Source organism: Penicillium cinerascens, assembly GCF_028974065.1.
Source record: "Penicillium cinerascens strain IBT 15544 chromosome Unknown contig_24_segment0_segment0, whole genome shotgun sequence".
NCBI classification, from domain to species: Eukaryota; Fungi; Ascomycota; class Eurotiomycetes; order Eurotiales; family Aspergillaceae; genus Penicillium; species Penicillium cinerascens.
This window is the reverse complement of record NW_026695290.1, coordinates 1,594,425-1,620,387: the sequence shown is the minus strand read 5'-3', so window position 1 is coordinate 1,620,387 and position 25,963 is coordinate 1,594,425. Positions and strand designations below refer to the sequence as shown.

General features: G+C 51.5%; 13 protein-coding genes across 13 annotated transcripts; 6 read left to right on the top strand and 7 right to left on the bottom strand.

Moving 5' to 3' along the window:
* Nucleotides 1-656: 656 nt before the first annotated feature.
* On the top strand, nt 657-2,034 carry N7498_003706 (phosphatidyl synthase; the record flags this gene model as incomplete). Its single annotated transcript, XM_058450768.1, has 2 exons — nt 657-1,012; nt 1,080-2,034. The coding sequence occupies 2 exons, from the start codon at nt 657-659 to the stop codon at nt 2,032-2,034; spliced, it is 1,311 nt and encodes a 436-aa protein (XP_058310230.1).
* A 1,152-nt stretch (nt 2,035-3,186) lies between these two features.
* N7498_003705 (uncharacterized protein) lies at nt 3,187-4,016 on the top strand (the record flags this gene model as incomplete). Its single annotated transcript, XM_058450767.1, has 2 exons — nt 3,187-3,189; nt 3,240-4,016. 2 exons carry the CDS (start codon nt 3,187-3,189, stop codon nt 4,014-4,016), a joined length of 780 nt encoding a protein of 259 aa, XP_058310229.1.
* A 173-nt stretch (nt 4,017-4,189) lies between these two features.
* N7498_003704 (lipase ROG1 family protein) lies at nt 4,190-5,588 on the bottom strand (the record flags this gene model as incomplete). Its single annotated transcript, XM_058450766.1, has 2 exons — nt 4,190-5,474; nt 5,539-5,588. The coding sequence occupies 2 exons, from the start codon at nt 5,586-5,588 to the stop codon at nt 4,190-4,192; spliced, it is 1,335 nt and encodes a 444-aa protein (XP_058310228.1).
* A 1,766-nt stretch (nt 5,589-7,354) lies between these two features.
* rex3 (putative RNA exonuclease Rex3) lies at nt 7,355-9,325 on the top strand (the record flags this gene model as incomplete). Its single annotated transcript, XM_058450765.1, has 1 exon — nt 7,355-9,325. The coding sequence occupies one exon, from the start codon at nt 7,355-7,357 to the stop codon at nt 9,323-9,325; it is 1,971 nt and encodes a 656-aa protein (XP_058310227.1).
* A 540-nt stretch (nt 9,326-9,865) lies between these two features.
* Nucleotides 9,866-10,557, bottom strand: N7498_003702 (60S ribosomal protein eL22; the record flags this gene model as incomplete). Its single annotated transcript, XM_058450764.1, has 4 exons — nt 9,866-9,992; nt 10,053-10,249; nt 10,309-10,344; nt 10,543-10,557. The coding sequence occupies 4 exons, from the start codon at nt 10,555-10,557 to the stop codon at nt 9,866-9,868; spliced, it is 375 nt and encodes a 124-aa protein (XP_058310226.1).
* A 651-nt stretch (nt 10,558-11,208) lies between these two features.
* N7498_003701 (zinc-binding alcohol dehydrogenase family protein) lies at nt 11,209-12,307 on the bottom strand (the record flags this gene model as incomplete). The annotated part of the gene is made up of 2 exons (XM_058450763.1): nt 11,209-11,906; nt 11,965-12,307. 2 exons carry the CDS (start codon nt 12,305-12,307, stop codon nt 11,209-11,211), a joined length of 1,041 nt encoding a protein of 346 aa, XP_058310225.1.
* A 755-nt stretch (nt 12,308-13,062) lies between these two features.
* Nucleotides 13,063-13,701, top strand: N7498_003700 (DIM1 family thioredoxin-like protein). Its single transcript, XM_058450762.1, has 4 exons — nt 13,063-13,200; nt 13,253-13,300; nt 13,357-13,599; nt 13,652-13,701. The coding sequence occupies exons 1-4, from the start codon at nt 13,086-13,088 to the stop codon at nt 13,675-13,677; spliced, it is 432 nt and encodes a 143-aa protein (XP_058310224.1). The 5' UTR covers nt 13,063-13,085; the 3' UTR covers nt 13,678-13,701.
* Nucleotides 13,702-14,275: 574 nt separating this feature from the next.
* N7498_003699 (translin) lies at nt 14,276-15,522 on the top strand (the record flags this gene model as incomplete). Its single annotated transcript, XM_058450761.1, has 7 exons — nt 14,276-14,341; nt 14,463-14,499; nt 14,614-14,667; nt 14,779-15,015; nt 15,080-15,165; nt 15,227-15,376; nt 15,448-15,522. 7 exons carry the CDS (start codon nt 14,276-14,278, stop codon nt 15,520-15,522), a joined length of 705 nt encoding a protein of 234 aa, XP_058310223.1.
* A 345-nt stretch (nt 15,523-15,867) lies between these two features.
* N7498_003698 (glutathione peroxidase) lies at nt 15,868-16,640 on the bottom strand (the record flags this gene model as incomplete). Its single annotated transcript, XM_058450760.1, has 2 exons — nt 15,868-16,352; nt 16,442-16,640. The coding sequence occupies 2 exons, from the start codon at nt 16,638-16,640 to the stop codon at nt 15,868-15,870; spliced, it is 684 nt and encodes a 227-aa protein (XP_058310222.1).
* Nucleotides 16,641-17,379: 739 nt separating this feature from the next.
* Nucleotides 17,380-17,834, bottom strand: N7498_003697 (CTAG/PCC1 family protein; the record flags this gene model as incomplete). The annotated part of the gene is made up of 2 exons (XM_058450759.1): nt 17,380-17,701; nt 17,791-17,834. 2 exons carry the CDS (start codon nt 17,832-17,834, stop codon nt 17,380-17,382), a joined length of 366 nt encoding a protein of 121 aa, XP_058310221.1.
* A 564-nt stretch (nt 17,835-18,398) lies between these two features.
* Nucleotides 18,399-19,567, bottom strand: N7498_003696 (uncharacterized protein; the record flags this gene model as incomplete). Its single annotated transcript, XM_058450758.1, has 5 exons — nt 18,399-18,649; nt 18,701-18,766; nt 18,818-18,982; nt 19,035-19,199; nt 19,252-19,567. 5 exons carry the CDS (start codon nt 19,565-19,567, stop codon nt 18,399-18,401), a joined length of 963 nt encoding a protein of 320 aa, XP_058310220.1.
* Nucleotides 19,568-21,771: 2,204 nt separating this feature from the next.
* Nucleotides 21,772-23,742, top strand: cdcA (phosphoprotein phosphatase CDC14; the record flags this gene model as incomplete). Its single annotated transcript, XM_058450757.1, has 3 exons — nt 21,772-21,820; nt 21,897-22,428; nt 22,488-23,742. 3 exons carry the CDS (start codon nt 21,772-21,774, stop codon nt 23,740-23,742), a joined length of 1,836 nt encoding a protein of 611 aa, XP_058310219.1.
* A 464-nt stretch (nt 23,743-24,206) lies between these two features.
* N7498_003694 (uncharacterized protein) lies at nt 24,207-25,499 on the bottom strand (the record flags this gene model as incomplete). Its single annotated transcript, XM_058450756.1, has 1 exon — nt 24,207-25,499. The coding sequence occupies one exon, from the start codon at nt 25,497-25,499 to the stop codon at nt 24,207-24,209; it is 1,293 nt and encodes a 430-aa protein (XP_058310218.1).
* Nucleotides 25,500-25,963: the final 464 nt, after the last annotated feature.

Below are 25,963 nucleotides of genomic sequence, written 5' to 3'. Positions count from 1 at the left end.
AACGAAAAATTGAGTCGGGACTTTCAGACGGGTTACAAAGTGCCGTCATTATCTGGTAAAAACCAGTGTTCATTGAAGCCATCCCCGTGGCAGTGGTCCATTCACAAAATGGCAGCGGGGCCCCTCGGACTCCACTCGGTAAACTCTGGACGTCCCCTGGGCTATCTATGTACACCCTCGCCTTTTTTCCCTGGAACTCGAACAAATCAGCAGTGGCAATGACACTCGTGGTTAAGGCTCAGTGCACCGAGGGCAAAGGGAAGGCCGTTGTGGGTCCGCAGGGACTGACTTCCCTCTGCGAGTGCACTTGCATCGGCGCTACCAGTAAGATGTCAGCCGAGTGACGGAAAAGAATGACGCTTCTGGGGATGAAAGGGTGGGTCCTCGCAACCAGATGTCTTGAGAGTGTGTAGCGCGGGAATGATACTATATTAGGGCCCTCTCCCACGCGTCCCATCACCACGGACTTCCTTTCGACACAACTTGGCACGCTGCCTACTCGAGATCGGATCACTGCAAAGTGCGCATTCCTTCTACATATCCTGCATCTGGGACAGGTTCCACGAGCAAGCATCTAGAATTAGACGCGCATAGACGATCATTGCAAGACCCGCAGTTCAGACCCACAACGTCTTCTCGTCCGCTCATATCTCACGATGGCCACAGCCGATGGGTTCGGGTCTCAGAGGGTCCACAAGGACGCCGATCGGGCCGACCTTTACGGTGGACCTAACGTCGTCATCCCTCCTAGTCATTTAATGGCCTCGTCTCACGATCGGAACTTGTCTTCTTCAAAAATGTCAAACCAGCACATCGAAGAAGAAGTTGTCTCCTCCGAGGAAGAGTCTCCCCAGGTTGACACCCCCTCTTCTACCCCGCCAGTTGTCACCAGCGACGACTTTGCCCTCGCCTTCGATATCGATGGCGTCTTCGTCAAGGGCGGGGAGCCCATTCCAGAGGCTGTGGAGGCCATGAAGTATATCAATGGCGAAAACCCATACGGAATTAAAGTGTGAGTTTCTTCTTTGATCTGGCCCGGTGAGGGGTCAAGTACCTTTGCTGACGGAATCCCTCCACAGACCCTACATCTTCCTTACCAACGGTGGCGGCAAGACCGAAGAGGAACGATGTCGCGATCTCAGTCGTCAACTCGAATACGAAGTTGACCCCGGCCAGTTCATCTGTGGACACACTCCCATGCGAGAAATGGCCGAGCACTACGGCACCGTCCTGGTCGTCGGTGGTGAAGGCGAGAAGTGTCGCATTGTGGCCGAGGGATATGGATTCAAGGATGTCATCACCCCCGGAGACATCATCAAGACACAACACGATGCGACCCCCTTCCGCAAATTAACCGACGAGGAATACAAGAATTCCCGAGAGCTCGACTTGGAGAAAGTTCGAATTGAAGCCGTCTTCGTCTTCGCCGATAGCCGCGACTGGGCTGGTGACCAGCAAATTATTCTGGATGTCCTAATGACCCAACATGGACAACTCAACACACGGTCCGAGACCTTCGACGAGGGCCCACCTGTTTACTTCTCCCACAACGACGTGTTGTGGTCCACCTCACACGAGCACTCGCGTATTGGCATGGGTGCCCTGCGAGCCTCGCTCGAGGCTCTATACAAGGCTGTCACCGGCGGAAAGGAACTCAAAACGGTCGCATTTGGCAAGCCGCAGATGGGCACCTTCGCATTCGCAACGCGACTCCTCCAGGAATGGCGGAGTGAGACCTGTGGCATTGACAAGCCTCCCGCCACGGTCTATTTCTTCGGTGATACTCCCGAGTCCGACATTCGCGGTACCAATGAGTTCAACAGGTCCTCCGAGATCGAGTGGTACTCCGTCCTCGTGGCGACTGGTGTCTGGCAAGAGGGGACCATCCCCCGTTTCCCGCCCAGGAAGATCTGCAAGAACATCTTCGAGGGAGTCAAATTCGCCATTGATCGTGAGGCCCAGAAGCTGCGTGGTCGCGGTGCCTCTTTCAGCATGTTCACGGATGATATCAAGTCGATCCAGCTGAACAAGTAAAATTGTCGCTCGCTGGTACTTCATCACTGCATCTGCCAACTACCCTCTTGACTACCTTCTCCCACCGGCTACACCCATGCCTTCCAATATATTCATCTGCTATGTCTCCCAAGTCATATCCGACCATGATGCCGTCCACGATGTTCAATACCTTCGGAGCTTTTTGCAATTCGTGGTTCTAGTACCTTTATTACCTACCTGTTATTCTTGACTCGATCCGCACCGTCGGATCCATCTATACTACAAATGCAATGAACAATGAAATGATAGACCTTCCAAATTATATTTCCATCTCCCGTCCGCTAGAATACATCTCGCTCAAGGGCCACTCAGTCTCTTCTGCCGTAGAACCTACGCAAAGCCCATGCCAAGTTAACCTTATCCCACTCAGTGTCCCCTACTCCGGATCAACAGTAAATCTTCCGAGTCAGCTTATTCTTCCAAAGAATGATGTCGTCACTTCTTTGAATCAAGATCACAAACTGACTTCTACTGTACTGAGAAGTCCTCGCCACGGGTGTTGAGTACCCAGGTTTTATTGCTCAGAAAAACCATGGAAGTCAAGCGAGTATCAATGCGGGGACCCCGGGAGTGACGGGTTAGGCAACCCGTGGGGCGTTCGTTAGTTCGGGTTTGGAATCCGACATTAACATGGTTGTCCACATGGATTGCCCCGGATCGCACGGATCTGGATGGCGGGGGCGAATCCGCGTTGAGGGCGTCGAGTTAAGGTTTGTTTTTGGGGGCTTGTTATACATGTCATCATTTTGCTGTAACCTGGAAACTTGCATGGAAAAGACTTTTTATGTTGCATCTTTGGTGTACTTTTGTGGTCTTGGTATGTGGTACAGGCTGGTGATGTATCTAGCGAAGGCTTGGAAATAACGGTAACTCTTCAATAACGTCTTCGTAGCCCCGCTTCAAGCCTTGCCACTAGAAAATCGTAATCGCAAGGATTATCTGTATATCTTTCATCTCGCAGGCACATCTACTTCCATCCAGTCGTAGCCTAAGAATCCAGGCGGGTACATCCGCCCTGTCAGTTACAACCAATTCCCCACAGCGGGCGGCGGGGAACGAGTCATACCTGAGTTTTGTGGAAAAGAGGTGGAACGTCTCTCATTAGCAATAAGCACACTGCATGTCACCAAAATGGTAAGCTGCCCTGCTACCTTGGTACGAACGCATTAATTGACTCGGACCAGGCTCAACCCACGGAGGCAGTATACCTCCACGACGCCTCTCTGAGAACACTGGCCACAAAGATCGTGTCCTGCCAACCAGTCTCATCGCTCAGCGAGGAAGAAAAGTTCCTCGCCAAAAATGTCTCGCCAGAAGACTCGGCCATCACTACACGCCAGACTATCCTGTACCCACAGGGTGGCGGACAGCCCAGCGACACGGGCTCAATCGCACCGGTAGACCGAGAGCCTTCATTCACCGTATCTCTAGTGCGCAAGATGCAAGACGGAAGAATTCTCCATTTTGGCAAGTCCAGGACAACCACCACGTTCTCTGCAGGCCAATCCGTTATCCAAAAAGTCGACGACGCCAAACGTGACTACCATTCACGACTGCACACGGGCGGTCACATCGTCGGCCTGGCAATGCAACTCCTCATGCCGCAGATGAAGAAAGTCAAAGCGAATCATTTCCCCGGAGAGGCGTGCATGGAATACGAGGGGTTATTGTACAACGAGCATAAGCCGCAAATCCAGGCGAAGGTGGATGAACTCGTTCAGCGGGACCTGCCCATTCTGCTTTCGTGGGTTGAGGATGCCTCGGATCTGGAGGATGTTGAAGGTCGGGGGAAGGATCGGGATGGACCTGTTCGGGTTGCGAGTATTGGTGGGCTTGATAAGAATCCTTGTGGTGGGACGCACGTTCCGCGGACTGGTTTGGTTGGGTCTATTACGATACGGAAGATTAGTCGGCAGAAGGGGGTTAGTCGGGTTTCGTATGAGGTCGAGCCGAAGTTATGAAGGATTTGGAGTGTAGAGAGGAATCATGTATAGATTAGAGGGTAGACGTTGCGCAGAGTCTATCGAGTCTCCCAAATGATGCACAGGCTAGGAAAGTACAGATGTGCAAACTTCAAATAATGTACAGACTTCCCAAATCCTCTATATTATGCGTTGTTGGACGGGAATGTGTATCATACCACAAACTCATTATCCAACCAGTGTTTCATGACGGTTTTACCCTCCGTAAAGCTTTCCTTGGGCATCCGGACGATGATAGCTGCGTGGCTGTGTCGGTGCTTCTGGATATGCACAGGGTACTTGTGGAACCCCACAGCATTAAGTGAATCGATGATGGCAAATTGTTCAGGCATTAGGGCAAGTGTAGGGAAGTTTGACGAGCCTTCAGCAGATACATCTGAAACGTCATACTCGTCAGCCCCGTCTGATTTTAAGATGCTCGCATGCCGTTTCGATAGCCCAGTCTCTTCGGCTTCACTGCCCGAAAGATAAGCAGGCTCTTGTCGAGCATTGACGTTCTCAAACACTTCTTCCATAGCATGCTGAACGTCCTGCACCAGTAAAGGCACCCGATATCTTCCAAAGAGCTTGCCGTTCTTCCCTTCGCCATGCAAACGAATTCGTTTCCGACTGCGGACTGTCTGCACGACTGAATTCGCAAGGAATATCGTGGAAGCGGGACCAATCAAGATAAGAAGGAGTAGATAGAAAGGTAGTCCAGACACGAATGACTTGCATTGCTTCCAAATTCGAGAAGAACCGCCGTGCGGATCTTCTGATATGAGAGGCAATAAGTAATTGTCACGATCGATGATGACATTGTCGTATCCTTTGACGTAGTTGATATTGATGTTCTCTAGGTCGTGGAAAAGGTCCACCTTGGAGAGGGCCGAGGTGTAGAACACAACAGACCGGTCGTTGACGATATTTGCATAGACACTTCGATGGCGGAACTTCTTGAGTCCCTGGATGAAGATGCTTTCCGGATCCGCCAGAACGCTGAGTAAGGGACGCCCGGTGTCCCGGAATTCGTCAATCAGGAACAGCTGCTGACCGGACATGGAGATAGTCCTCGCTCCCAAGCCATTCCAAATATGACTCCTGAAGCCCTTGAGCGGTGTTCTCACTCCAACATGCGGGGACGCAAATGTGGTGAAGTTCAAGGGCTCGAGCTTATCGAGCACTCCTTGGTTATGAAGCAAGCCAATCGCATATCGCGCGATCAAACCACCCAGTGAATAGCCAACAATGCTCAGCTTCTGGATCTTCTGTCCCTTCTTGTTCAGAACTTCGAGGGTCTCTTCGATCTCATGCGCCAATCGCTCTCCGCCGAGCTCAATCCCATCATACGTCCAATTACCGCTGTTCTCTTTCGCGCATAGGATGTGGATGTCATCTTCATGTCGTTCTCTCAGCGCCGAGGCCACATAGTCCAAATGCGACGGGTTGCCCCAGAGCCTGTCCAGACATGCAGTTAGTTGGGTTCACCCTGATGCCATTTGTGCCAAGGAGGAACACATACCCGTGCACCAAAACACAGAGGTGGTCAGATTCCGTAGACGAGTCAGACATGTTGCTATCAAAATGCAGTCATCATCGAAGAAGAAGGGAGGGTGGCAAGGCAGACGCTTATAAGGTTCCTACCGGAGTTAAGACACCGTCCTTCCCGAATCCCAGTCGGTGATAAGTGCGATAAGGCCTCGCACGCCAGGCTGCATGTTTGCATGGTTTGCAACCAAGCCTTCTCCTTCCATAGCATACGTACACAGGATAAAGTCGGGCAACACTTGGCTTTCCCCTCCGTTTTAGTGCTCACCCCTTGGTGCATTCAAGTGTGCTATGATATGATATGAGTCATGATGAGTGACCGGTGACGGCTGCTCATGATTGGTCAGGCAAATATAGCAAAGAGATAGCACGAACTTTGGAAACATACTTCATCTTGTTGACCATCCGCTTGTCGCAATGGATTCATTGTCGACAACCCCATTCTCGAAGGACTGGTCAAGATGTCAGAAAAAGGCGCAGGTGCAGGGTCTCCTCTTGTGGCGCCCTGTCTGGAGTTAAAGGAAAATGAGAAAGAGATCCTCAGGCGCCAAATCCACACTCCGGAGTCGTAGATGAGTCGCATGGCACTTTTTTATACATATACAACACCCTGTGAATTACTTCTCCTGGTCATCTGCTCAATTGCAGTCATTATTGGTGGAGCTCTTCAACCCGTCTCTTTTGTGAGCTGCTCTCCGCCGGTATTCAATCTCCAAAGCTGATTTCCGTCATATAGCTCCTTTTAGGAGGATTGGCGCAAGCATTCAAAGAATTCTTCATCGGAACGTCCTCGGGATCACACCTTTCATCCCTGGTCGCCAGATTCGCCCTGTATTATGTGTATATCGCCATCGGACAATTTGTGTCGGTCTACATCTCGACAGCCGGCTTCATGGTTGGAGGAGAAAAGATTACCCAACGACTCCGAGAGAAATACCTTGCCGCTATCCTTCGCCAAAACATCGCATTCTTCGATGTCATGGGAGCTGGAGAGATCACAACCAGAATTACCTCGGATATGAATCTGATCCAAGATTCTTTGACCGGCAAGCTTTCTCTGACTCTGTACTCCTGCTCCCATTTGGGGCAGCGCTCATAATCAGTTTCGTGAAAAGCTGGCGTATGGCGCTTATTCTGATATACTTGGTAAGGTTGAGGGCATCCGGATATGGCACCACACGATGCAAACTCGACCTCAGTCTACCTTAAGAAAGAAGGTGCAACGAGTCTCCTACGTTAACAATGGCATGGCCTTCTCGGGGTACTAAGCACTCGCTGAGTATGGACTGAGCGTTAATCATCGGTCACATGCCTGGAGAGGCATGCTACTGTGAGAATGAACGGAGTAATTGATTGTCCTTCCCGGAGAGGGTAGGACTCCAGCTAAATACTATCCTGCTCTTTGCTTATGTAAGGCGTCCGAATCGTACGGACGCAAGGCCGTAAACGGAATATAGTATATCCGTCCTCCTTCGTCCGTCCTCCGTTTGGCCTTGGAGACCACACTACTTGGGTTGGGGAATTGAAACCCCCTAGGTTTCTTTTAATCAACTAATCGATCTACAAGTAGCGACAATGCTACCGGGAGCTTACATCCATATCGCCTGATTAGCTGGTCGAATTCGATACATCATGTTCTGTCGGTATTGCATCACTATCGGCTCGGTCTAACCTGTCAGATACCTATAATATCACCTGTTGATATAATCATTCGTCGGACCTAGGTGATCTTGACCGTGATCGACCGTTGTGGGATCAAACATACATCAGAGTCCTCAAGCCAGGGCACGATGTTCACGACACTTGGTCTGTTCGCAGACGTACCCTGCCCAGAGGGCCAAAAATGTCCTCTTCTTACGTGCATGTTCTCTCACAAGGCTCGCAACTTACCTGCAGCCACGGCTCAACTTTGTCACAACACCAAGATATCAGGAGATGACAATGCCCGTGCTTCAAAAAGGCTCAAAATTGAAGGCGGGTCGTCATCTTTGACGGACTCATCCGGACTGTCTCGTACAAGCCATGGTTCTGAGAGCACAGCAACCGCCTCGGTACCATCAGGGCCAGGATTTCGCAGAGAATCACCTGCCAGTCGTGGCACCCCAAAACTTGTTTCAGCCTCCAGACCAGTCTCTCCGCCACCATCATCCCGCTCGGGATCTAAAGGCACTGGTGGTGAACTTCTTAATGGCATCACTACTGCTTCTCCCAAGGTCGCGTTAACAAAGCTTCCGCCGCGAACGGTGCGTAAGGAAACTCTCAATCCTCGCATGCTGGCCAAGGCTCCCGCTTCGCATGCTGTCCGGACTGCCATTCTGAAAAAGCTGCACGCTGCCATGACTGGTCTCAACGAGAAAATGGCCAAAGAGAAAGATGACAATAACAAGATCTTTGTTTTGAACCAAGACGAGCTTGTGACAATGGCTTTGGACGAAGAAGAAAGAGTGGCCAAGGAGAGCCACGGTGTCTATAACAACATCATCAAGCTTCGCATAGTTAAATTGACGAAAATGGCCTTGGAGGAGTGGACCAAAGAAGTCACGGCTCATCTCAACATGCGATACTACAAAACCAATCCGATTTATCCGGCTCAAGCTCAGGAGGCTCCTATGCCCATCGACACTGGACTCACAGTCAAGGAAGAGATCGTTCTGGCGACTGAGTTGGTCACTCCGTTGAATGGCCTCGAGCAGTTCGGATATGTCACCAAAGCCCCTACGGAGGAAGAGATTGAGATTGCTAGGAAAGGCGCAGCAGAATCCAAAGGTTGGGAGAAGTGCGACCGATGTGCGGGACGTTTCCAAGTCTTCCCTGGTCGCCGGGAGGACGGAGCGCTGACGAGTGGTGGTCAATGTACCTACCATCCTAACCGACCCATTTTCCCTCCCCGCAAGAAGACAGACAACGTAACTGGTTCCTCGGAGCAGTACTTTCCTTGCTGCGGAGAATCTGTCGGGGCCTCGGCTGGCTGTACCAAAGGCACTACACATGTTTTCAAAGTGTCAGAGACCAAACGTCTTGCATCGATTCTCCAGTTCCAGACAACCCGCAGCCAACCCAATAAAGGACACCTGGATCCTGTCTGCTTTGACTGTGAAATGGGCTACACAACCTTGGGCATGGAGCTGATTCGTCTCACAGCCACCAGCTGGCCTGAAGGTCGTGAGCTCCTCGACGTCCTCGTCAAGCCCATGGGCGAGATTCTGGACCTGAATTCGCGTTTCTCAGGCGTGTTCAAGGAGCACTATTTCTCTGCTACTCCTTACGGGACCTCTGCCCCTCCAAAGGGAACCGACAACCAACAACCACTACAAGTGGTCGAGTCACCCGCTGCGGCACGGGATCTACTGTTCAAACTTCTCCAGCCCGAAACACCTCTGATGGGCCATGCGATTGACAACGACCTCAATGTCTGCCGTGTGATCCACCCCACAATCATCGATACAGTCCTTCTCTATCCGCATCCAAGACGTCTTCCCAACCGCATGAGCCTGAAAGCACTTGCCCGGAGATTCCTCGATCGTGAAATCCAAACCGGAGGAGACAAGGGCCACGACTCTAAGGAAGACTCAATCGCCACAGGTGACTTGGTTCGGGTCAAAGTGCGTGAGTTATGGCAGCGCTTGAAAGCCAAAAACTGGAAGATTGAGGACGGTGCACTGATTGCACCGCCCGGTCAAGCATCCGAGAATGTGGATAAAGTTGTGGTGGATCTCGGCTATGAATTCGGACACAAGAGGAAAAATTCAAGTGTTTCATGAAGGCCGCGCTGCCGAATGTGGTTTTGGATTTCGGCATGTTCGTCTTTATATTGATACCAAAGTGTTATGATCTAAAGGTGCATTTCATTTTCCAAATGCAACAGTTTTTCTTTTTCAAGTCTCATTCACAAGGTATTGAAATCATGGCATTCAATCCAGGCCGAGTCATATAGAGAGACAAATCCATAGCGGCGGCTCATGGCTTGGCCAAGAAGCAAGAATCGATCACAAGAACGGCGACATTGCATCCAAGACAAAACACTATGTTTACTGCATGTCAGAAGAGCACGAGGTAGCCCGCATTTGACAAGTCTATTAAAATACAAGGACTGAAGATCTACGTGGAAAAATCATAGACTGAGGGTATAAACTTTTTTTGATTTCATAGCCAGAGGCTAGTCTATCCCCCACATGCCACACGACCAAACCCCCATGGCTCACTCTCCAGTAGGTATAATTCCAACTCAAAAGGCGAGGTACACAGGGTCCGAATCGTCCGACAGTCGGGCCCAAGATTGGTCAAAGATCGAGGGAGCGAATTTACTCCTCATCCTCCTCAGCGTCGTCGTTGACGACGTTGTAGAAGCGGAGCTCGTAGACACCCTTGGAGGTGGAGACGACGCGGAGCCAGTCACGGAGCTGCTGCTTCTTGAGGTACTTCTTGGTCCTGGAGAGCGAACGTGGTCAGCCGATTGCCGCAGGACGGAACTGCGCGGAGTATACTCACAGGTACTTGAGGTAGCGACCGGAGAAGGGGATGTGAGCAACGACCTCGATCTTGCCCTCGCCAGCCTGGGAGATGACAACGTCGTCACCAAGGTTGCCGACACGGCCCTCAACCTTGATGCGGTCGTGCAGGAACTTCTCGAAGGCGGAGACATCGAAGATCTTGTCGCTAGCGGGCTGCGAAGCGTTGATGATGAACTGTAGAGTCTTGTTAGTTGACTGTCTGCAGCTGACGCTCTGAGTATGCAAAAACTTACCTTGTGGGTGACCTTCTGGGCCTTGCGACCACGGGCCTATTAGGGGGAAACAATGAATTAGCCTACTGCTCCATAGTGTTGAGAGCCCCGGTGGCTGTCTCGGTAGACAATGATCTTGCGACGAAGTCACAGGATAGATTTTTGAATATCCGGTGTTCAACGAGATGCATGTGTCCGCCGAGACATTGCCGTTGGGGGGGAACAGCAAAGCGGTTCACAGAGTATTCAACGTACAGCAACGGGAGCCATTTTGAATGATGGGGGGTAGAGTGATGTAGGGGAAAAAGGTCGCAAAGAGGTGAATATCCTGCGCCGGCGAGAGGGATGGTCGAAAGAAGAGCCGCTGTACTGCGGTGGAGCCCGTTTGGCTCGAAAATTCACAGGCGGTGTGTGAGCTAGTCCTGTTTTGGGAATCCAGGGCAGGGGCTGCATAGATCACATGATGAGACCATATGGCGATGTCACGAGACTGGAGAGAGTCTATGAGTCATGTGACTCATACCGTATTCTCGCCTCTGATTGGGTATCTTAGACGAGGCTAGTGAAGCTAGTGGCGCACAGACCGCCCCGGTTTACTTAAATACCCAGGTCCCCAGCCGCCCTTCCTCTTCTTTTTTTTTCTTCTTTAGCTCTCTTTGCCAATTGGCTTAGATCAAGTGTAGTATCTGTTCTTTTCAGTTTAATCTCTGAAAGATGTCTAAGGACATCACATTGATTAATCTCATTTTTGGATCCCGCGACTTGGCCTCTGTGCTTGCGCATGCCTCGTCGCACAGTGTCATCGGGCTTACACTACCCCCGATCGACGCGAACCCCCTTTTTCATCAACCGTGTCGGCATGTCCGATCGTTTGGAGAAGAAGTGCTTGCGCTCTAGAGATTATGATATGGAAGCTGAACCTTACATCACCCCTTCCGTCTCGCCAATGCGTACTACGTACTTGATAGCAGACGCCTTACTCTCTTTGAGATCCTGCAACGCCTCCTCAAGTCCCGCCAGCCCACCCGGGCGCACTTCATACGGGTGTCCCGAGAACCAGCCTTGCGCCAAGCCACGGCCAATAAATTGGAAGAGAGCAGCGCCAAACTCGTTATCCTCAACTGTCTTCCCTGCTGCGGGAGGCATGTGAACCGATCCCGCTATAGTTTGGCCCATAATAATTCCATCGGGAGGCTGGTAGTCACCGCTAGGGAGCATGGTAGTGATCTCCCCAGGCGCGGTTATAACCGCGCCGATATTCTGATGACTTCCATGTTCGCCCACCGCATCAAACGCGTAGTTTATGGATCGCCCACCGGCCGCTTCCTTGATCTTTGCCCGAACGACCTCGTCACCTTCACGATAGTCGATTATCGTGTCACCCTTCTCGCGATCGATGAGAGTTTCGACGAAGGCGCTCCCTCTACCAGCTACTGTGATAAGCGGGTGGATATTAGAAAGCTGGGCAAATTTGATCGCAAAGGCTCCAACGGCGGTCGCGCCGCCGTATATAATCAAAGGCAAAGGCTCAGTGGTCGGATTCCAGGGCAGAGGCAACTTCAAGCGCTGATAAAGACCGAGTGCGGCCGTCATAGCAGCTAGCGGAATAGTGGCCGCCTCTGGCCGCGGCTCTATATTAGCTCCAGTGAAAACATTTGACCAGAGAAACAGGCTCACCTTCAAATCTGGTTTTGGCAGGAATATGGAAGGTCGTATGCTCGGGCGCGATCGCATACTCGGCGTAGCTGCCGTGAGGTTTCATCACTTGATGGAAGGCAGCGACCTTGTCGCCCTTGTGGAATCCCATCACGCCCTCCCCCACTGCCTCGATGTATCCAGCGATATCATCTCCTTGATTGGTTGGGGTCCCGTCTGTTGGCCACACGAGAGGCATCTTCCAGTCCTTAGGATTGGTGCCAGAAACGACCACGCGAATGAGGACCTGGCCAGCTTCAGGGACGGGAATATCAGTGTCTCGGATCGTCAGGGAGATATTCTTGTCTATAAATGCCTCCTTCATGATTGCTGGTGATTCTCTTGAATTGTTGTAAGGTCAAATATATCTCTTGTAGCTTGTGTGTTGTTGATAACATAGAAAATGGAATTACTAGCCCCAGGATGAACGCAAATTATGTATAAGCATGCGTTATTTCTCTCTCTCAACGGAATTAATCGAGCGGCGATTACCTTTATCTCCGTCCCTACCAGGGTCTAGTGTCGTACCGCGTACGGGCCGGGGGGTAATCTGTTTTCGAACTCTACTATAGTTGTAGCTTTGCACGTGGTTCCAAAGTTCGAGGCCTCGCTTGATTTTCAGGCGTCATGCATGGTCCCAGGAACGCCGTGGGGCGCTGGCCGCGGAGCCATATGAGCTCTACGATCAGTTGTTTCCGATATTTGACATCGACCTGAACAGTAACATGGAGTCTGCAGCTGATCTGGGTTCTACGAGTTTGTAGCTAGTGATCGAGCGCATAAACAATTACAACGTAAGGGTGTAAATATACATCAGTGGCTCGGGCCGTGAGTCAAATTATAGCCGCGATATATCATCGCGAGTGGCAAGGCCAAAACTGCATTGTATGATCTCATATTTTCCAGTAAACTTGAAACTTTCCAGGGCTTCAACTGGCCGGTATTAAAAAACCGACCAGCCCACGCCAGAGTCCAAACACAATATCCAAAGAGACCACCGCAGCCAAATCTTCAATAGTCACGTGCACACCGCGGGGCCATCGATAAGCTCGAGCTCTCCAATTTTCCGTCCTGCGCCTCCCGCATCACTCGATAACGCCGCCATGGGTTCGATCGTCTTGCCTCACCTGCGGACAGCCTGGCACGTCGACCAGGCCATCCTTTCCGAGGAGGAACGCCTCGTGGTGATCCGATTCGGTCGCGACCACGATCCCGACTGTGAGTTTGTCTCCCTTGTCGCGCCGTCGCTCGACTAACCACCCGTCTATAGGCATCCGTCAAGATGAGGTCCTCTACAAGATTGCCGAACGGGTGAAGAGTAAGTTCTAGTCTTCCCTGCCAACATGGTTACCTGCTAATGGCTACGTTGCATAGACTTCGCCGTCATCTACCTTTGCGACATCGACGAGGTGCCCGATTTCAACGGCATGTACGAATTATACGATCCAATGACGATCATGTACTTCTACCGCAATAAACATATGATGTGCGATTTCGGAACGGGAAACAACAACAAATTAAATTGGGTGCTGGAGGACAAGCAGGAGCTGATCGACATCATCGAGACCGTCTACAAGGGTGCGAAGAAGGGCCGCGGTCTGGTCGTCAGTCCCAAGGGTAAGCTCTCGATCCTTTGACAGAGACTATAAGCAGTTGCTGACTTTTGCAGATTACTCGACGAGATACCGGTACTAAGCGAGACTTGAGCTGCAGAGTGGTGGCACTGGCGACATTTGATGGATGTCGCCACCTTCATGAAGTTTATGATTACGCTAGATACGAGGAGGCGAACAATAAAAATGGCAATATACCTTTTGAAAGTTCTCGACCAGTCTTGAGAATTTCGGTTGGACCTAGGTAGTTGCTGGAGGGATGGATCTCTCAACGCAAAATGGTGTCTGTCCCGCCGTATACGGAAGAAAGATAGAACCATCGCTTGTTTCACACCCCGAGTGCCTTGAAGTTGATCATTTGGGCATGTGAAAGACCTCTGCAGTCCGTGTAAGCAGCCATGTAAACGGAGCAGTAGATAGCTTGGCAATGGGCACAATGCCTGCTTGTTCAAATAGCAGCAATAATCGTAGTCTTTCATTCCGTACTCAGTATATTTGCACTCACTTCAAATGCATTGAAATTCGAATCTACAACAGTTATTGTGGTCTACAACAGTTATTGTGATTTTCAACCTTCAGTTTTTGACGTAACTTAAGTTCGCATCACCACTTCCGCAGCGCAGCACCAAAATCCCTTCACTCAGCGCTTTACTAGCCGAACACCCCCCACGTCCAACAAAATGATCGACCAGCGCATTTTCGAGGATCTCCAGACTAAGATCGACGAGGAGACTACTGTCCGAGATGTGAGTTGCCCAGCTCCCGGCATGCTGCCCGTACAGTGAATTCTTCGCTTGCCAAGCCTACGCCCAAGCAGAGCCGCCGCGCACACAACGGGGGAACCAGAAGCTGACTTAGCCGGTACAGGAGCTACACGAGATTGTTCAGACCCTTGCACGGAAAGGTATGATTCATTCGATTCCGAGGGACCAACATGCGCCCTTTGCCTAGCTGGCGGGGTTCGCCCGGTCCTATGAGAACCCAAGGGCCAAAGACGTGACTGATGTCGCTTCAACAGGTCGATCTACGACAGCTATTCTTGCACGGGCACACTCGACCCCGTCTGATCAGAGTATGTATCCCTCCTCCATGGTCGAAGATTTTGAGCTTCCATTGCGCCCCGCTTCCAAGCCCATGCCGAAATGATATCCCAATTGCGGGTTGACTAACCTTCTGAAAATAGTCAAGCCCGTCCTGGACGATGCGGCCGCGGAAATAAACGCGCAGAAGCAGGAGGTTTTCCGCCTGAAGGCTGTGGCTGACCAGCACCCATTCTATAAGTACAATGGCTTGTGGACTCGCGAGCTTCAGAACCTCGTCGCTTCAATTGAGCTGTGTGCATGGCTCGGCGGACTGCAGGAGCACAAGACCAGCTCCGCTTCATTCATGACAATCGAAGAGGTGGGCAAGTTCTTGGACAGTAAGTCGATCTTCGCGTTGAACTAGTTTACCTGAATCTGAGCCTGACTATGACACCCTTACAGTCCCTGTCAACCTGAAGGAGCAGGATGCCTTCCACTTGACTATTGAGGAGTATCTCCTGGCGTTGATTGCCATGGTGGAAGAACTGGTACGAACCCCAAGACACCAGTACTGCATTTTCAGGAGCGCGGTTGCTAACACCCTTGCAGTCGCGTCTGGCTGTCAACTCGGTTACCCTTGGTGACTACGATCGCCCTCTTCAGATCAGCAACTTTATCAAAGATCTCTTCTCCGGATTCCAGCTGCTTAACCTGAAGAATGATATTCTGCGGAAGCGCAGCGACGGCGTCAAGTACAGTGTGAGTTTGCCCTGATCCATTGAATAGTTCGCAGGGATGTGTGACACCGGCTGACTCTTCTTCCGCTACAGGTCAAGAAGGTCGAGGACGTCGTCTACGACCTCTCCTTGCGGAACCTGATTCCCAAAGGCGGCGCCGCGGCTTGATTGAAACGATACGGAATCGGCTTGCTTGCTGGCTCTTGATAAGAAAAAACCTCGACTATACAAGAGCTTGCGGATTTTACTTGATACCAATATCGCGAGAATGTTAGGTTGATTCTTGCAAGAACAAAAATTCCTTCCACACTACTCCTTCCATACAATGAATGGATAAGCCGGTTGGTATCACGGTGGAGGGTTCCGACCAACTAACTGAACATTAAGTGGACCTCAGTAGGATCAAGTGTCGTAGAGCACATGGACGAGCGTATGTCGTACAGAGAAAATGCCAGGATATGAATACAGGGAAACAAAGACAGCACAAACAAGCCTATCCACACAGGCTTAGGCTTACAACTCAGCCTTGGTCTTCTTAGCCTTCTCGATCTCCTTGATAATAGGCTCCTCCAGAGCCTCAGGCTTGGTGATAGTAGCCCAGCGCGAGACAACCTTTCCATCGGCGCCAATAAGGAACTTCTCAAAGTTCCACTTGACGTACTTGATGCCCATGATACCAGGCATCTGCTCCTTCATCCAAGCGAAGACAGGGGCGGCATTCTCGCCGTTCACGTCCAGCTTGCCGAGGACGGGGAAGGTAACGCCGTAGTTGAGCTGGCAGAAGGACTGGATCTCGTCGTTGGAGCCAGGGTCCTGACTGTTGAACTGGTTGCAGGGGAAGCCGAGGATGGTGAAGTCGTCCGGGTAGCGCTCCTTCAGTTTCTTGTACAGCTTCTCGAGGCCTTCGAACTGGGGTGTGAAGCCGCACTTAGATGCGGTGTTGACGACGAGCACGACCTTGCCCTTCAGCGAGGTGAGGGGGAAGGGCTCGCCCTTTTCTGTGAGAGAGTGTTTGTTAGTCGCGGGGGTTTTCGCTGAGGCAAAACCGGGGCTTTGGAAGGAGAATGGGTGTTATGGTTGCACGTACTGTCGACGGGCTCGAAGTCATAGAAAGAAGTCGCGGAAGACATGGTGCTAAACTGTGCAGGATATCGCGTGGAGATGGGTGGAGAGAGAGAAAGTTTGGAGCTTCGGAGTAGGGATGACGTCGTAGAGTAGCCGCGGGGAGGACACGGAGTTGCGATTCGGGAAACTTGGCGAACTTGGCGGAGGGCAACAGCGCGCATGGTCTGGTTTTGTACTTATTCTACTAGCCGAGGCGAACAAAGGCTCTTACCAATTGTTCACGGGCCAAGAGACGGATTGGTGAGGTTCCGAGGCTACGTCTTTGCCCCGAGCCTATCGATTGTAAATTCAAAATTCCATACGCTTTTATTGGTGGAGACCCGATCGTCTCTACGGTTCCTTTTCTGCTTCTATGTCTGACATTATTAATCTTACTAGTTCTAGCCTTGCACAACTACCAGGATGTGTATAATTTGAGTATAATCCACAGTTAAGCATATCTTGCTGCTTACAAGATTTTGCGGGCCTGGACTTTTTTTCAGTGACTCCACCTTCCCCATAGTCTCGTCAGGCCACCGGCATCCACGTAGGGTGGGTAGTGCTGTGGCTTGATGCCCTAGTGTATGGTGAAGAACCCCTGGAATCTTTCATCTTCGATGTTACCGCCAATCCATCGTGCGATAGGCGCAGGTGTGGGCTGACGATATGGGCTGGCCTAAGGGTCTCTCCGCAGGCAACAACCAACCACCATCGCTCAACCAAGAAAATTGCTGAGAGGCCAGAGGGAATAGTTTCGAGATGCGACGCCCAAGACCGAGATTGAGAAAGCTTCGCTCACTCCCACGGTTCCAAAGCTGGTGTGCCAGCTTCAGAGACCATCGCAATGTAGACCAAGCCGTACCGCAAGTTCGCGCGCCGCCTGAAAGATCTGTTTCTGAAATAGCAGAGAACCCTCACGGTTCAGCCTTCCATTTCCGCCTTGAGCACGTCAATATCCAACTCCTTCATGACACCGAGAACCACCCCCAAGCTTTCCATGAACCCATTGACAGCGACCCGCAGCATGCGGTTGGTGGTGGCACGGTAGGTGGTCTGAAGTACGCTCTTCGACTCCTCGGGATCCTGCTTCTGCTTCTTTTCCTGCGGTTCGTCACCGTTCTCGGAGGTCGGGGTTGTGAGAGTCATGGTGCGTCGCACGGACGAGGACAGCTCGGTGTCGACTTCGATGGCCTGCAAGGCGGAGGAGGCAAGACGTTGTGTCGGGAAGGGAAGGGAGATAGTTCTAAAGTATTTATGAGCATTCTGTCTTATGTAGAAGTATGCCATACAGGAATTCAAGTTATATCCATGCATGTTGGGAACACTTCGTACATTGAGACAGGGAATTCGCTGTCGGACAGCTGTGGAGCAGCCATGGTGGACGAGATGAATGTAGATACAACGAGAAAGAACCAAAGCAGACCCGAATCTTTTGTCAGGAGCTGACCTCTCGATTGTCGCTAATTTGCGTCTGTGTTCAGTCGAACATTTTGCCCGCCAAACGAGGGGCATGAGTGGCAATGACTAATCATGTATCAGACCCACAGCACTAGACCATAATACAGATCAGGAATAATTCTACATTCGACTTGAGGGGTGAGGACATTGGTTTGATTGAAGAATAAAATACTAAAATACAGAAATCACATTTTCTTCTGATGAAGAGATAGAACTCAAATAGGCATTACCTAGGTATAGTTGAAGAAATTTCTCCGGGAGAATGTCCCTGTCCCAGTCCCAGATACGGGAGTCGTCAAAATATAAAAGCACACTCATCCACTTATTGTACAATGGCTTTTGCAAGAAAAATCCCGAGAGCACAAAGCCCTGGAGGCATCGAAGAAGTGAAGTGAAGAAAAATAAAACAAGCCTCTTTCCGGGTAAAGTCATAACACCTTCCATGCAGAGGAACATCAACCTTTTTCATTCGTGAAAGGTGTTTATGCGGTGGAAAGGTGGGCGATGACGTCTTGGATGGCCTGGGGCATGTTGGTGAGGTTCTCGTGGGAGATATCACCGGCGTTGACGATGGTGCGCAGGTTGTTGAGGGCACCATAGAGGCCGGTTGGGTTGCCAGAGAGACCGATGAGAGCAAACTGGACGGTCTGATCGAGACTGGCGGGAAGGTTTCCAAGCTGGCGCTCATGAAGGACATCGGCAATGGGAAGATCATCCTGGCGACGCTCGAGGGCTGAAAAATAAGTCAGCATACAATTTATCTATAGTGAACCAGTGAACGTACAACCAATAGTGGCTTCAGCAACGGCGAGGGCGTCGGGAGTGTCGAGCTGCTGGCGAGCCTTAACACCTGAGAAATAAGTCAGCACACAATTTATCTAGAGTGAACCAGTTAACGTACCACCAACAGTGTTGGCAACGACGTTCTCAGCAGTGCCAGCAGCGCCGCCAGCGGTGGACTCAGCAGTGCCGACAGCGCTGCCGGTGAGACCAGTAACCCCGTTCATGCTGCTACCAGTGGCGTCGGTGACGGGGCTGAGAGCGTCGAACTGTCGAGCCTTGACATCTGAAGAATAAATCAGCATATAATTGCTCAAGAGATGAACGTGTGGACGTACGGCCAAGTGTACCAGTGGCCACGTCCTCAACAGTGCCAGCGGCACCAGCAACAGTGCTCTCGCTAGTGCCGACAGCGCTCCCGGCGACACCAGTAACACCGTTCAGAGTGCTGCCGGTGCCGTCAGTAAGAGGATAGAGAGCATCAAGCTGGCGTCTCTTCAAGGCTATGAAATAGTCAGGCAAGGAAACACACCATGTGCATATAGGGCTACAAACCTCCAGCAGTGTCGGCAACAGTGTTCTCAGCGGTACCAGCAGCACCGTCGACGGTGGTTCCGGCAGTACCGACGGCGCCACCAACGATACCAGTAGCACCATTCAGAGTACTGCCGGTGCCCTCGGTGACGGGATAGAGACCGCCAAGCTGGCGCTTGGCGGTACTGGTAAGGCCGGCAAGGGTGCCTTCGGCAGCAGCCTCCATACCTGTAACCGCGCCATCGATTCCGCCATTGATTCCGGGAACTTGAGGGAGGGCGGCAGCGGAGACAAGGCCGGCCAAGGCAAGGGAAGCAGCGAATCCGGTAAACTTCATGGCTGCGGCTCAGTAAAAGAGAATGGGGTCGAAAGAGTGACTTAATTGAGACAAGGAGTGTATAGAGAGAACGGACCGAAGCGTCAAAAGAGTGACAGGAAGGAATGAATTGAGTAGTGAAAGAGAAGACCCTGCTAAACGAGACGAGGAGCACCTTATGTACACCGTGCTCAAAGAGTGTTTGTGAGCTCTTACACGCGGTGAGCTCCTCGCATGCGCTGTTATCGGGATCATCGGGGGCATATGGTCCATCCGTCATTATTTACGGCCCCTGAACCCCGCCATTAATCACGATCGACACTATTAAGCTGCCATCCGGAGTTCCGCGAAGGTAGTGCAGTGGATAGCAGTCGGCAGAAAAAAGGGATGTGCCACATGGGTGCCAATGAAAACCCCCCGACGCAGGCTGGCCAAAGTTTCCATGATGGCTGCTTACTCGATTCAGACAAGCTCTGTGGAGGCCGGCAAGGTGCAGGGCTAGCTTGAGTGTATGCGCTAGTGGCGTGGGAAGCGCTTGCTGCTCTTGGAGATTTGTCCAGATTTTAGTTGATATAGAGGTATCATCACGGAGGACAGCGATTCTGCAATGGTGCTGATCTTGCTGGCATTTTCAATTTGTTTGCTGCATTTGGAATGCATTTTCCCATCTCGTGGTCTGATTCTTCGCAAAAGCAATCATCAGTGCTATGACCAGCGGCATTTGCGATTTATCTCATGCTGCATGTGAGGGATGTAGAGCTGACGCACTGACCCCCGCGGTGGAGTGGCCAGGTAAGGGTGACGCATAAACAAGATCGATCAATAGCTTCCGTAGGGCCACGATGATCACTCAAATGTGCCTCTGGAGCCCTGTCAGGGTCCAAACCGTATAGCAGTCCAACCTGAGGAAACTGGCCGACCGTTAATAATCCTTGCGTCAATTCTACATGGCGCCGGCGGAAGTCCCTGACACTCATTTTCCCCCTGGCTTTGAAAACAGGCAAATATGCCAGGGCAAACATTGAGAGAGCGCTCTTTGGCAGGCTGAATCTTCATATTCCCACTGAAGAGCCGGTTTAGATAGTAAGTGTCAAGAGGAATGGTCCCCAGACAGAGATAGATTTAGATAAGACAGACGATAGCCAATTAATCCACATATTGCCGCTCCCGTTGATCGGCCCGATTGCCGCCGCAAAACATAACATCATAACAACGCGTACCAGTGGCAAATGTGCTGTTGCCCAGCCATTCTTGTGTATTTTCCGATTGTTTTGTCTTCCCAACTTGGCCAGTGAGGGTGTCTGCGCTTAGGCCGGGCCTTGCTGTCTGATATCATAGCGGGAGCATCAAGGGATGCAATTGTAGTCAATAGTACGGGTTTCCGCTCAAGATCATCTGGTAGCATGGCCATTGTCTGAAGGCTGTAGCCATAAAGAAAGAGCAAGGCCTCGAAGAAGGGCTGGGGAGATTCGAGCCTTGGAAGCACCTGTGTGGATGATAGACATAGTTGCGGGTAACTCAGCCGCCCCCATAGGCGCGAGGCAAACACTAACATAGCAGATGATATCAGCCATCAAAATGTTCAGCCGGTCACACGGAATGCCGAGCTGATGGGTTGCCGCGTTTAGGCATCTACAATGTGATCAAACAACTTTCGACGTTCAGATACGGGACCAGTGGTTGAATGTTACCAAGGAAACAGAGTGTGTAGGTCCAAAGGTGCAAATTATGGCGGCTGCAGGATTGGAAGCGCGAGCACACCAACACAATGGAGCTGTCATTTGTTTTGGCGGAGCCTTGAACCTGAAACCCGACGTTGTGTTGGCCTCAGGCACCGATGCCGTTGTCGAGTCAACGGGAAACGCTAGTCCCAAAGGGGCCCAGCACAACATAACAGCGGCTTAGCGTGGCATGGCAGTTGCCCCAACATGAGATTTGTTTCCATAACTCTCCCCTCATCTTTATCTTTAACCTCTCTGCTCTGTACAGATCCCCAGGGACTCTATCATTATTTCCACTCTGTTTTGACTGAACATCAATCAGACCATGAGCATTTGAGACCTCACCTTTCGCAATTCTTGACAACCTCCGCGGCGCATCCTGACAATCCGTCCGGCTTGCCACAACATTGACGACAGCCTTACAACACTGCCTGTCAAACTCTCATTGCTTTCCTTTACTCTCTTTCATCCTTTCTAGTCGCGCAATCTACAACGAAGGACACAATGACTACCGATTCTGGCCGCGGCGGCCAGATGATTGAGTACATCCAAGGTAAGTTGCCGCCTTTGCGGATGTCTCATGTCTCGCATTTATGCCAAGATGGGATCTAATCGCAAAACAACAACAGACCGCCTATACCTGGCGTCGTATGACTCCGCCCCAAGCTCGAGGACCCCGTTCCCTTTCCCGCTCGAGGCTTCCAAGTCTCCGAGCAAGCGCCGGGCGCAGCCTACTACACCGACTACCAAGCGGCGATCTCCCGTCTACTTCACGATTGACGATACTCTTCTCTACAACGCCTTCCACGCTGATTTCGGTCCTTTGCACATCGGTCATCTTTACCGCTTTGCTGTCCTCTTCCACGAGATCCTCGGAGATCCGGCCAACAGCGACCGCCCTGTTGTCTTCTACAGCAAGACCGACCCGCGAAGCCGCGCAAATGCTGCCTGCATCGTGGCATGCTATATGGTCCTGATCCAGTCTTGGCCACCCCACCTCGCCCTTGCGCCGATTGCGCAGGCCGATCCGCCTTACATGCCCTTCCGCGATGCGGGGTACAGCCAGGCGGACTTCATCCTGAACATCCAAGATGTCGTCTACGGTGTGTGGAGAGCCAAAGAGCAGGGCCTGTGTGGCCTTCGCGACTTTAATCTCGAAGAGTATGTCGCCAATGTCTGTTGTGGTCGAGTTGAATTCTGGGCGCTAACTGTTGTTTCAGGTATGAGAAATTCGAGAGAGTCGACATGGGTGACTTCAACTGGGTGACACCAAACTTCCTCGCCTTCGCCTCTCCTCAGCAGCAGCCCGTTGCGCCCATTCCTATGAACACCCCCGAATACGATGACCTCCCGACTACCATTTCCGAGGTCTGCTCGACCAAGCTCCCTCTTCCTTTCAAGAATGTCCTCGTCCACTTCGCCTCTCGAAATGTCGGCCTCGTGGTGCGATTGAACTCCGAACTCTACTGTCCCTCTTACTTCACGGCTATGGGAATCTCTCACATCGACATGATCTTTGAGGATGGTACCTGCCCGCCTTTGCAATTGGTACGCAAGTTCATCAAGCTTGCCCACGACATGATCAATGTGAAGAACAAGGGAATTGCTGTCCACTGCAAGGCTGGCTTGGGTCGGACAGGATGTCTAATTGGTGCCTATCTGATCTACCGCTATGGTTTCACCGCGAACGAGGTCATTGCCTTCATGCGCTTCATGCGTCCCGGCATGGTTGTTGGTCCCCAACAGCACTGGTTGCATCTGAACCAGGGCGCTTTCCGGGAATGGTGGTTTGAGGATAGCATGCGCGAGAAGCTGGCCCAGTCCGCCCCGGTCACTCCTCGCGTCTCGACCAAGAAGCGCCCCAGCAATGGCACTGTCTCCACACCTCCCAACAACAGCCACTCCAAGCGCGCCGCCCTCGGTGAGATTGATCACAACGAGGGTGCTGCCCAATACGAGGAAAACCTTCCTGCCCCGACTCCGGGCCAGCCTCGCAAGTCCCATCGCAAAGACTCCCGTCACCACCCATATGCCCGCACCACCTCTGGTTCGTTAGCTGTGGACCGCGATGGTAACAAGAATGAGGAGCAGCAAACCCGCAAGCTCCGGGCTAGCAATGAAAGCAGCGAGAGTGAAGAGGAAATTCAACTACGCATGCTAAAAGCCAAAAAGTCGTCCAAGTCCCCTGTGGCCTCTCCGACCTGCCGTTCCATCAGTTACTCTGCCACTGTCACGGCCAGCTACACTCTGACTGATGATATCCACGAAGACCGAGAGAACTGGGTTGAGACTATGACTCCTAAGACACCCACCAGCCGCAAGAGCGGCGGCCAACCCATCTCCGTGAGCAAAGTTCGCTCCAGCCCCCGGAGGGCAACAGATAGCAACAAGAGCGAGTCGCGAGGAGTTCGCAAGCCCAGTGGTCGAGTCGGCAGCTCCTCCAGCCCGAATCGCATTGCTCGTGCTGTTCAATAAGGGTCTGGATCTTAGCCCCTGGACTTTCATTGTCTTCAAGTGATGACACTTTCTATTCTTCCCGTCCCACGGGACACTTTTTTGCATACCCCCTTTCTGATGCATCTTGAGGCCTTTAATGCCCTTCTCTTCTTTCGTCTCATGGTTTTCTTCGGGGTCTTTTCCGGCGTGCAAATGGTTTTTGGGCATGTTTTGCGTGGCGTTTGGGTTTCTGCTGTCGATAAATGAATGCTTGCATGACTTGAAGTCGTCATGGACCTGGGGTTTCGTGGCTGATTCCGATTGAATTGCATTTCTTTCTGATTCTCCTTGCGCCCATGACATGGTCTTCTTTTGCGGGGCCTTTCTACCTTTCACTTCCTGCGGCGATATGACAATTTGTTTCATGAACTCGTCTATAAATTTTCTATCCCGTTGCCATCACTCGTAATTGTAGAGTATTTATTACTAGATTCATCGCACAGCTAACGCTGTAGGCTGCATTGCTCCGAGCAGCCTTGGTTATCAGATGAGTCCGGGCTCTCACTAGCACAAGTGACTATGTCAAATGCTTCAAGCCCCATTGATGCAGCCACCATATCACACCATTTATCAGCAGACGGGGTATCGTCACTCATGCCGGCTCCCAGCTTGGAGACAATTCGAAACGACAATGGGTCTGAGACTTCCAGAACGTCTTCGGAGAGTTTGCTCTTCATGAGATGAGATTCCGTTCTATCAAGATACTCCAGTAGAATCTGCAGGATAGATATACAGATATCAGAGCCGCGAAGAACACTATTCGCGAATTCCTGAGGAAACGTGGAAGGGATGGGTCCAATGAAGGGCCCCTTGGCACCGTCCCTGAAAGCAGTATCAGCCCAAGAGCTCTGCGCCGCAGCAGCAACACGTAGTTGTGCGGATAATGTATGAAGAGCCTGACGGCAGCGTAGAGACTGGAAAACCAGGCGCTTAGAAGCTTTCTCGCAATCAGGTGTAGTATGAAGCCGACGAGCCTGGAAGAGCAACCCCGGCACCTTTGAAACCACCATAAAGATCCGATCTTGCAAATCGATGAAGAGCGCAATCGGACCATCAACACGCGGATCAGCCATATCCTCAGCCCGGACTTGGTCAATATGAGCCTGCCACTCGGCTCGTTCAAAGATGCACCGCTTTTCATTGATGAAAGCCTCGGCGACAATGAAGCTGCGAAAGGATAGGTACAGACAGCGATCGAAACCAGTTAGATGGGCATTCGGACCCCGGTGCGCCAACAGTAAAGCCGTCCCTCCAGCGTGCCTGGCCCACGAGTCCGGATTCGTTCGCGCGTAAACCTCGAACAAGCTGAGGAGAATGGTTATGCTGACACTTTCGCGCGACTTCATCTTGTCCGGGTCATGGATCCTGTCGCCGAATAGCCGCAGTGCCTTGCTGTACATCTCACGGCTGGAGCGCTGCAGCATGGTATTGGTATGGGAGTGACCCATGAATGTAGCGTTGAGACAGTAGATTGAGGCATCGAAGGCTGGGCTTTGTCCCATCTTGTGCGCGACGTATACTGTCCATGGGACGTGGACGCGGTATTTGTTGAGACCGAACCATCGTTTGAATGCCGTGAGGACGAAGGAGCCGAATATGACTGGTTGTTGTTTGCGCATTGATTGGGCTACTAGGGAGGGCACGATTCGTTCGTCAATGGATTCGGGGGTTATGTTGGATGTCGATTGGGTTCTGCTCTTGCCGAAACGTTGGTGTAGGGTCGGGCCTTCATCCATGAACTTGTGTGAGCGTGTATAGCCGGGACAATCGACGCCATATTTTAAACATCGTGTACACACAGGGCGTAGCCTGTCGCACTAATTTGAGAGGGTATTAGATACTTGCGACAAATCGCCAGGGTTTTATAATGAAAACAGTGCAGAGCATACCTTCACACGCCGCTTGATGCACGTTTGGCACCCTTGACTCTTAGGAACACCAACCATGTCGAGAAGAGTGTTTTGGCTGTTGCGAAGAGCATCTCTGACTCACTTTAACGAAAGAGAAGATCGTCGGGTTTGATCTGGTCCGACCATTGTTAAGGTCGTGCGCAGGTCATGGCGTGCTAGGAAGTATTCTCGGCTGATTTAGCAGCGATTGCTATCTGGGAATATCCGGTTAAGGAATAAGCGGGATCCGCGACTCAATACGCCGATGGACCACTAATATCTCAGATAATCGTCTGACCGTCGAGGTGTTT

Bases quoted from the DNA above. Each gene is read 5' to 3' on its own strand.
- N7498_003700 (XM_058450762.1), top strand. From the start codon at position 13,086: ATGGGTTCGATCGTCTTGCCTCACCTGCGGACAGCCTGGCACGTCGAC. The intron at 13,201-13,252 runs GTGAGTTTGTCT...ACCCGTCTATAG, and splicing joins TCGCGACCACGATCCCGACT to GCATCCGTCAAGATGAGGTC. The intron at 13,600-13,651 runs GTAAGCTCTCGA...TGACTTTTGCAG, and splicing joins TCTGGTCGTCAGTCCCAAGG to ATTACTCGACGAGATACCGG.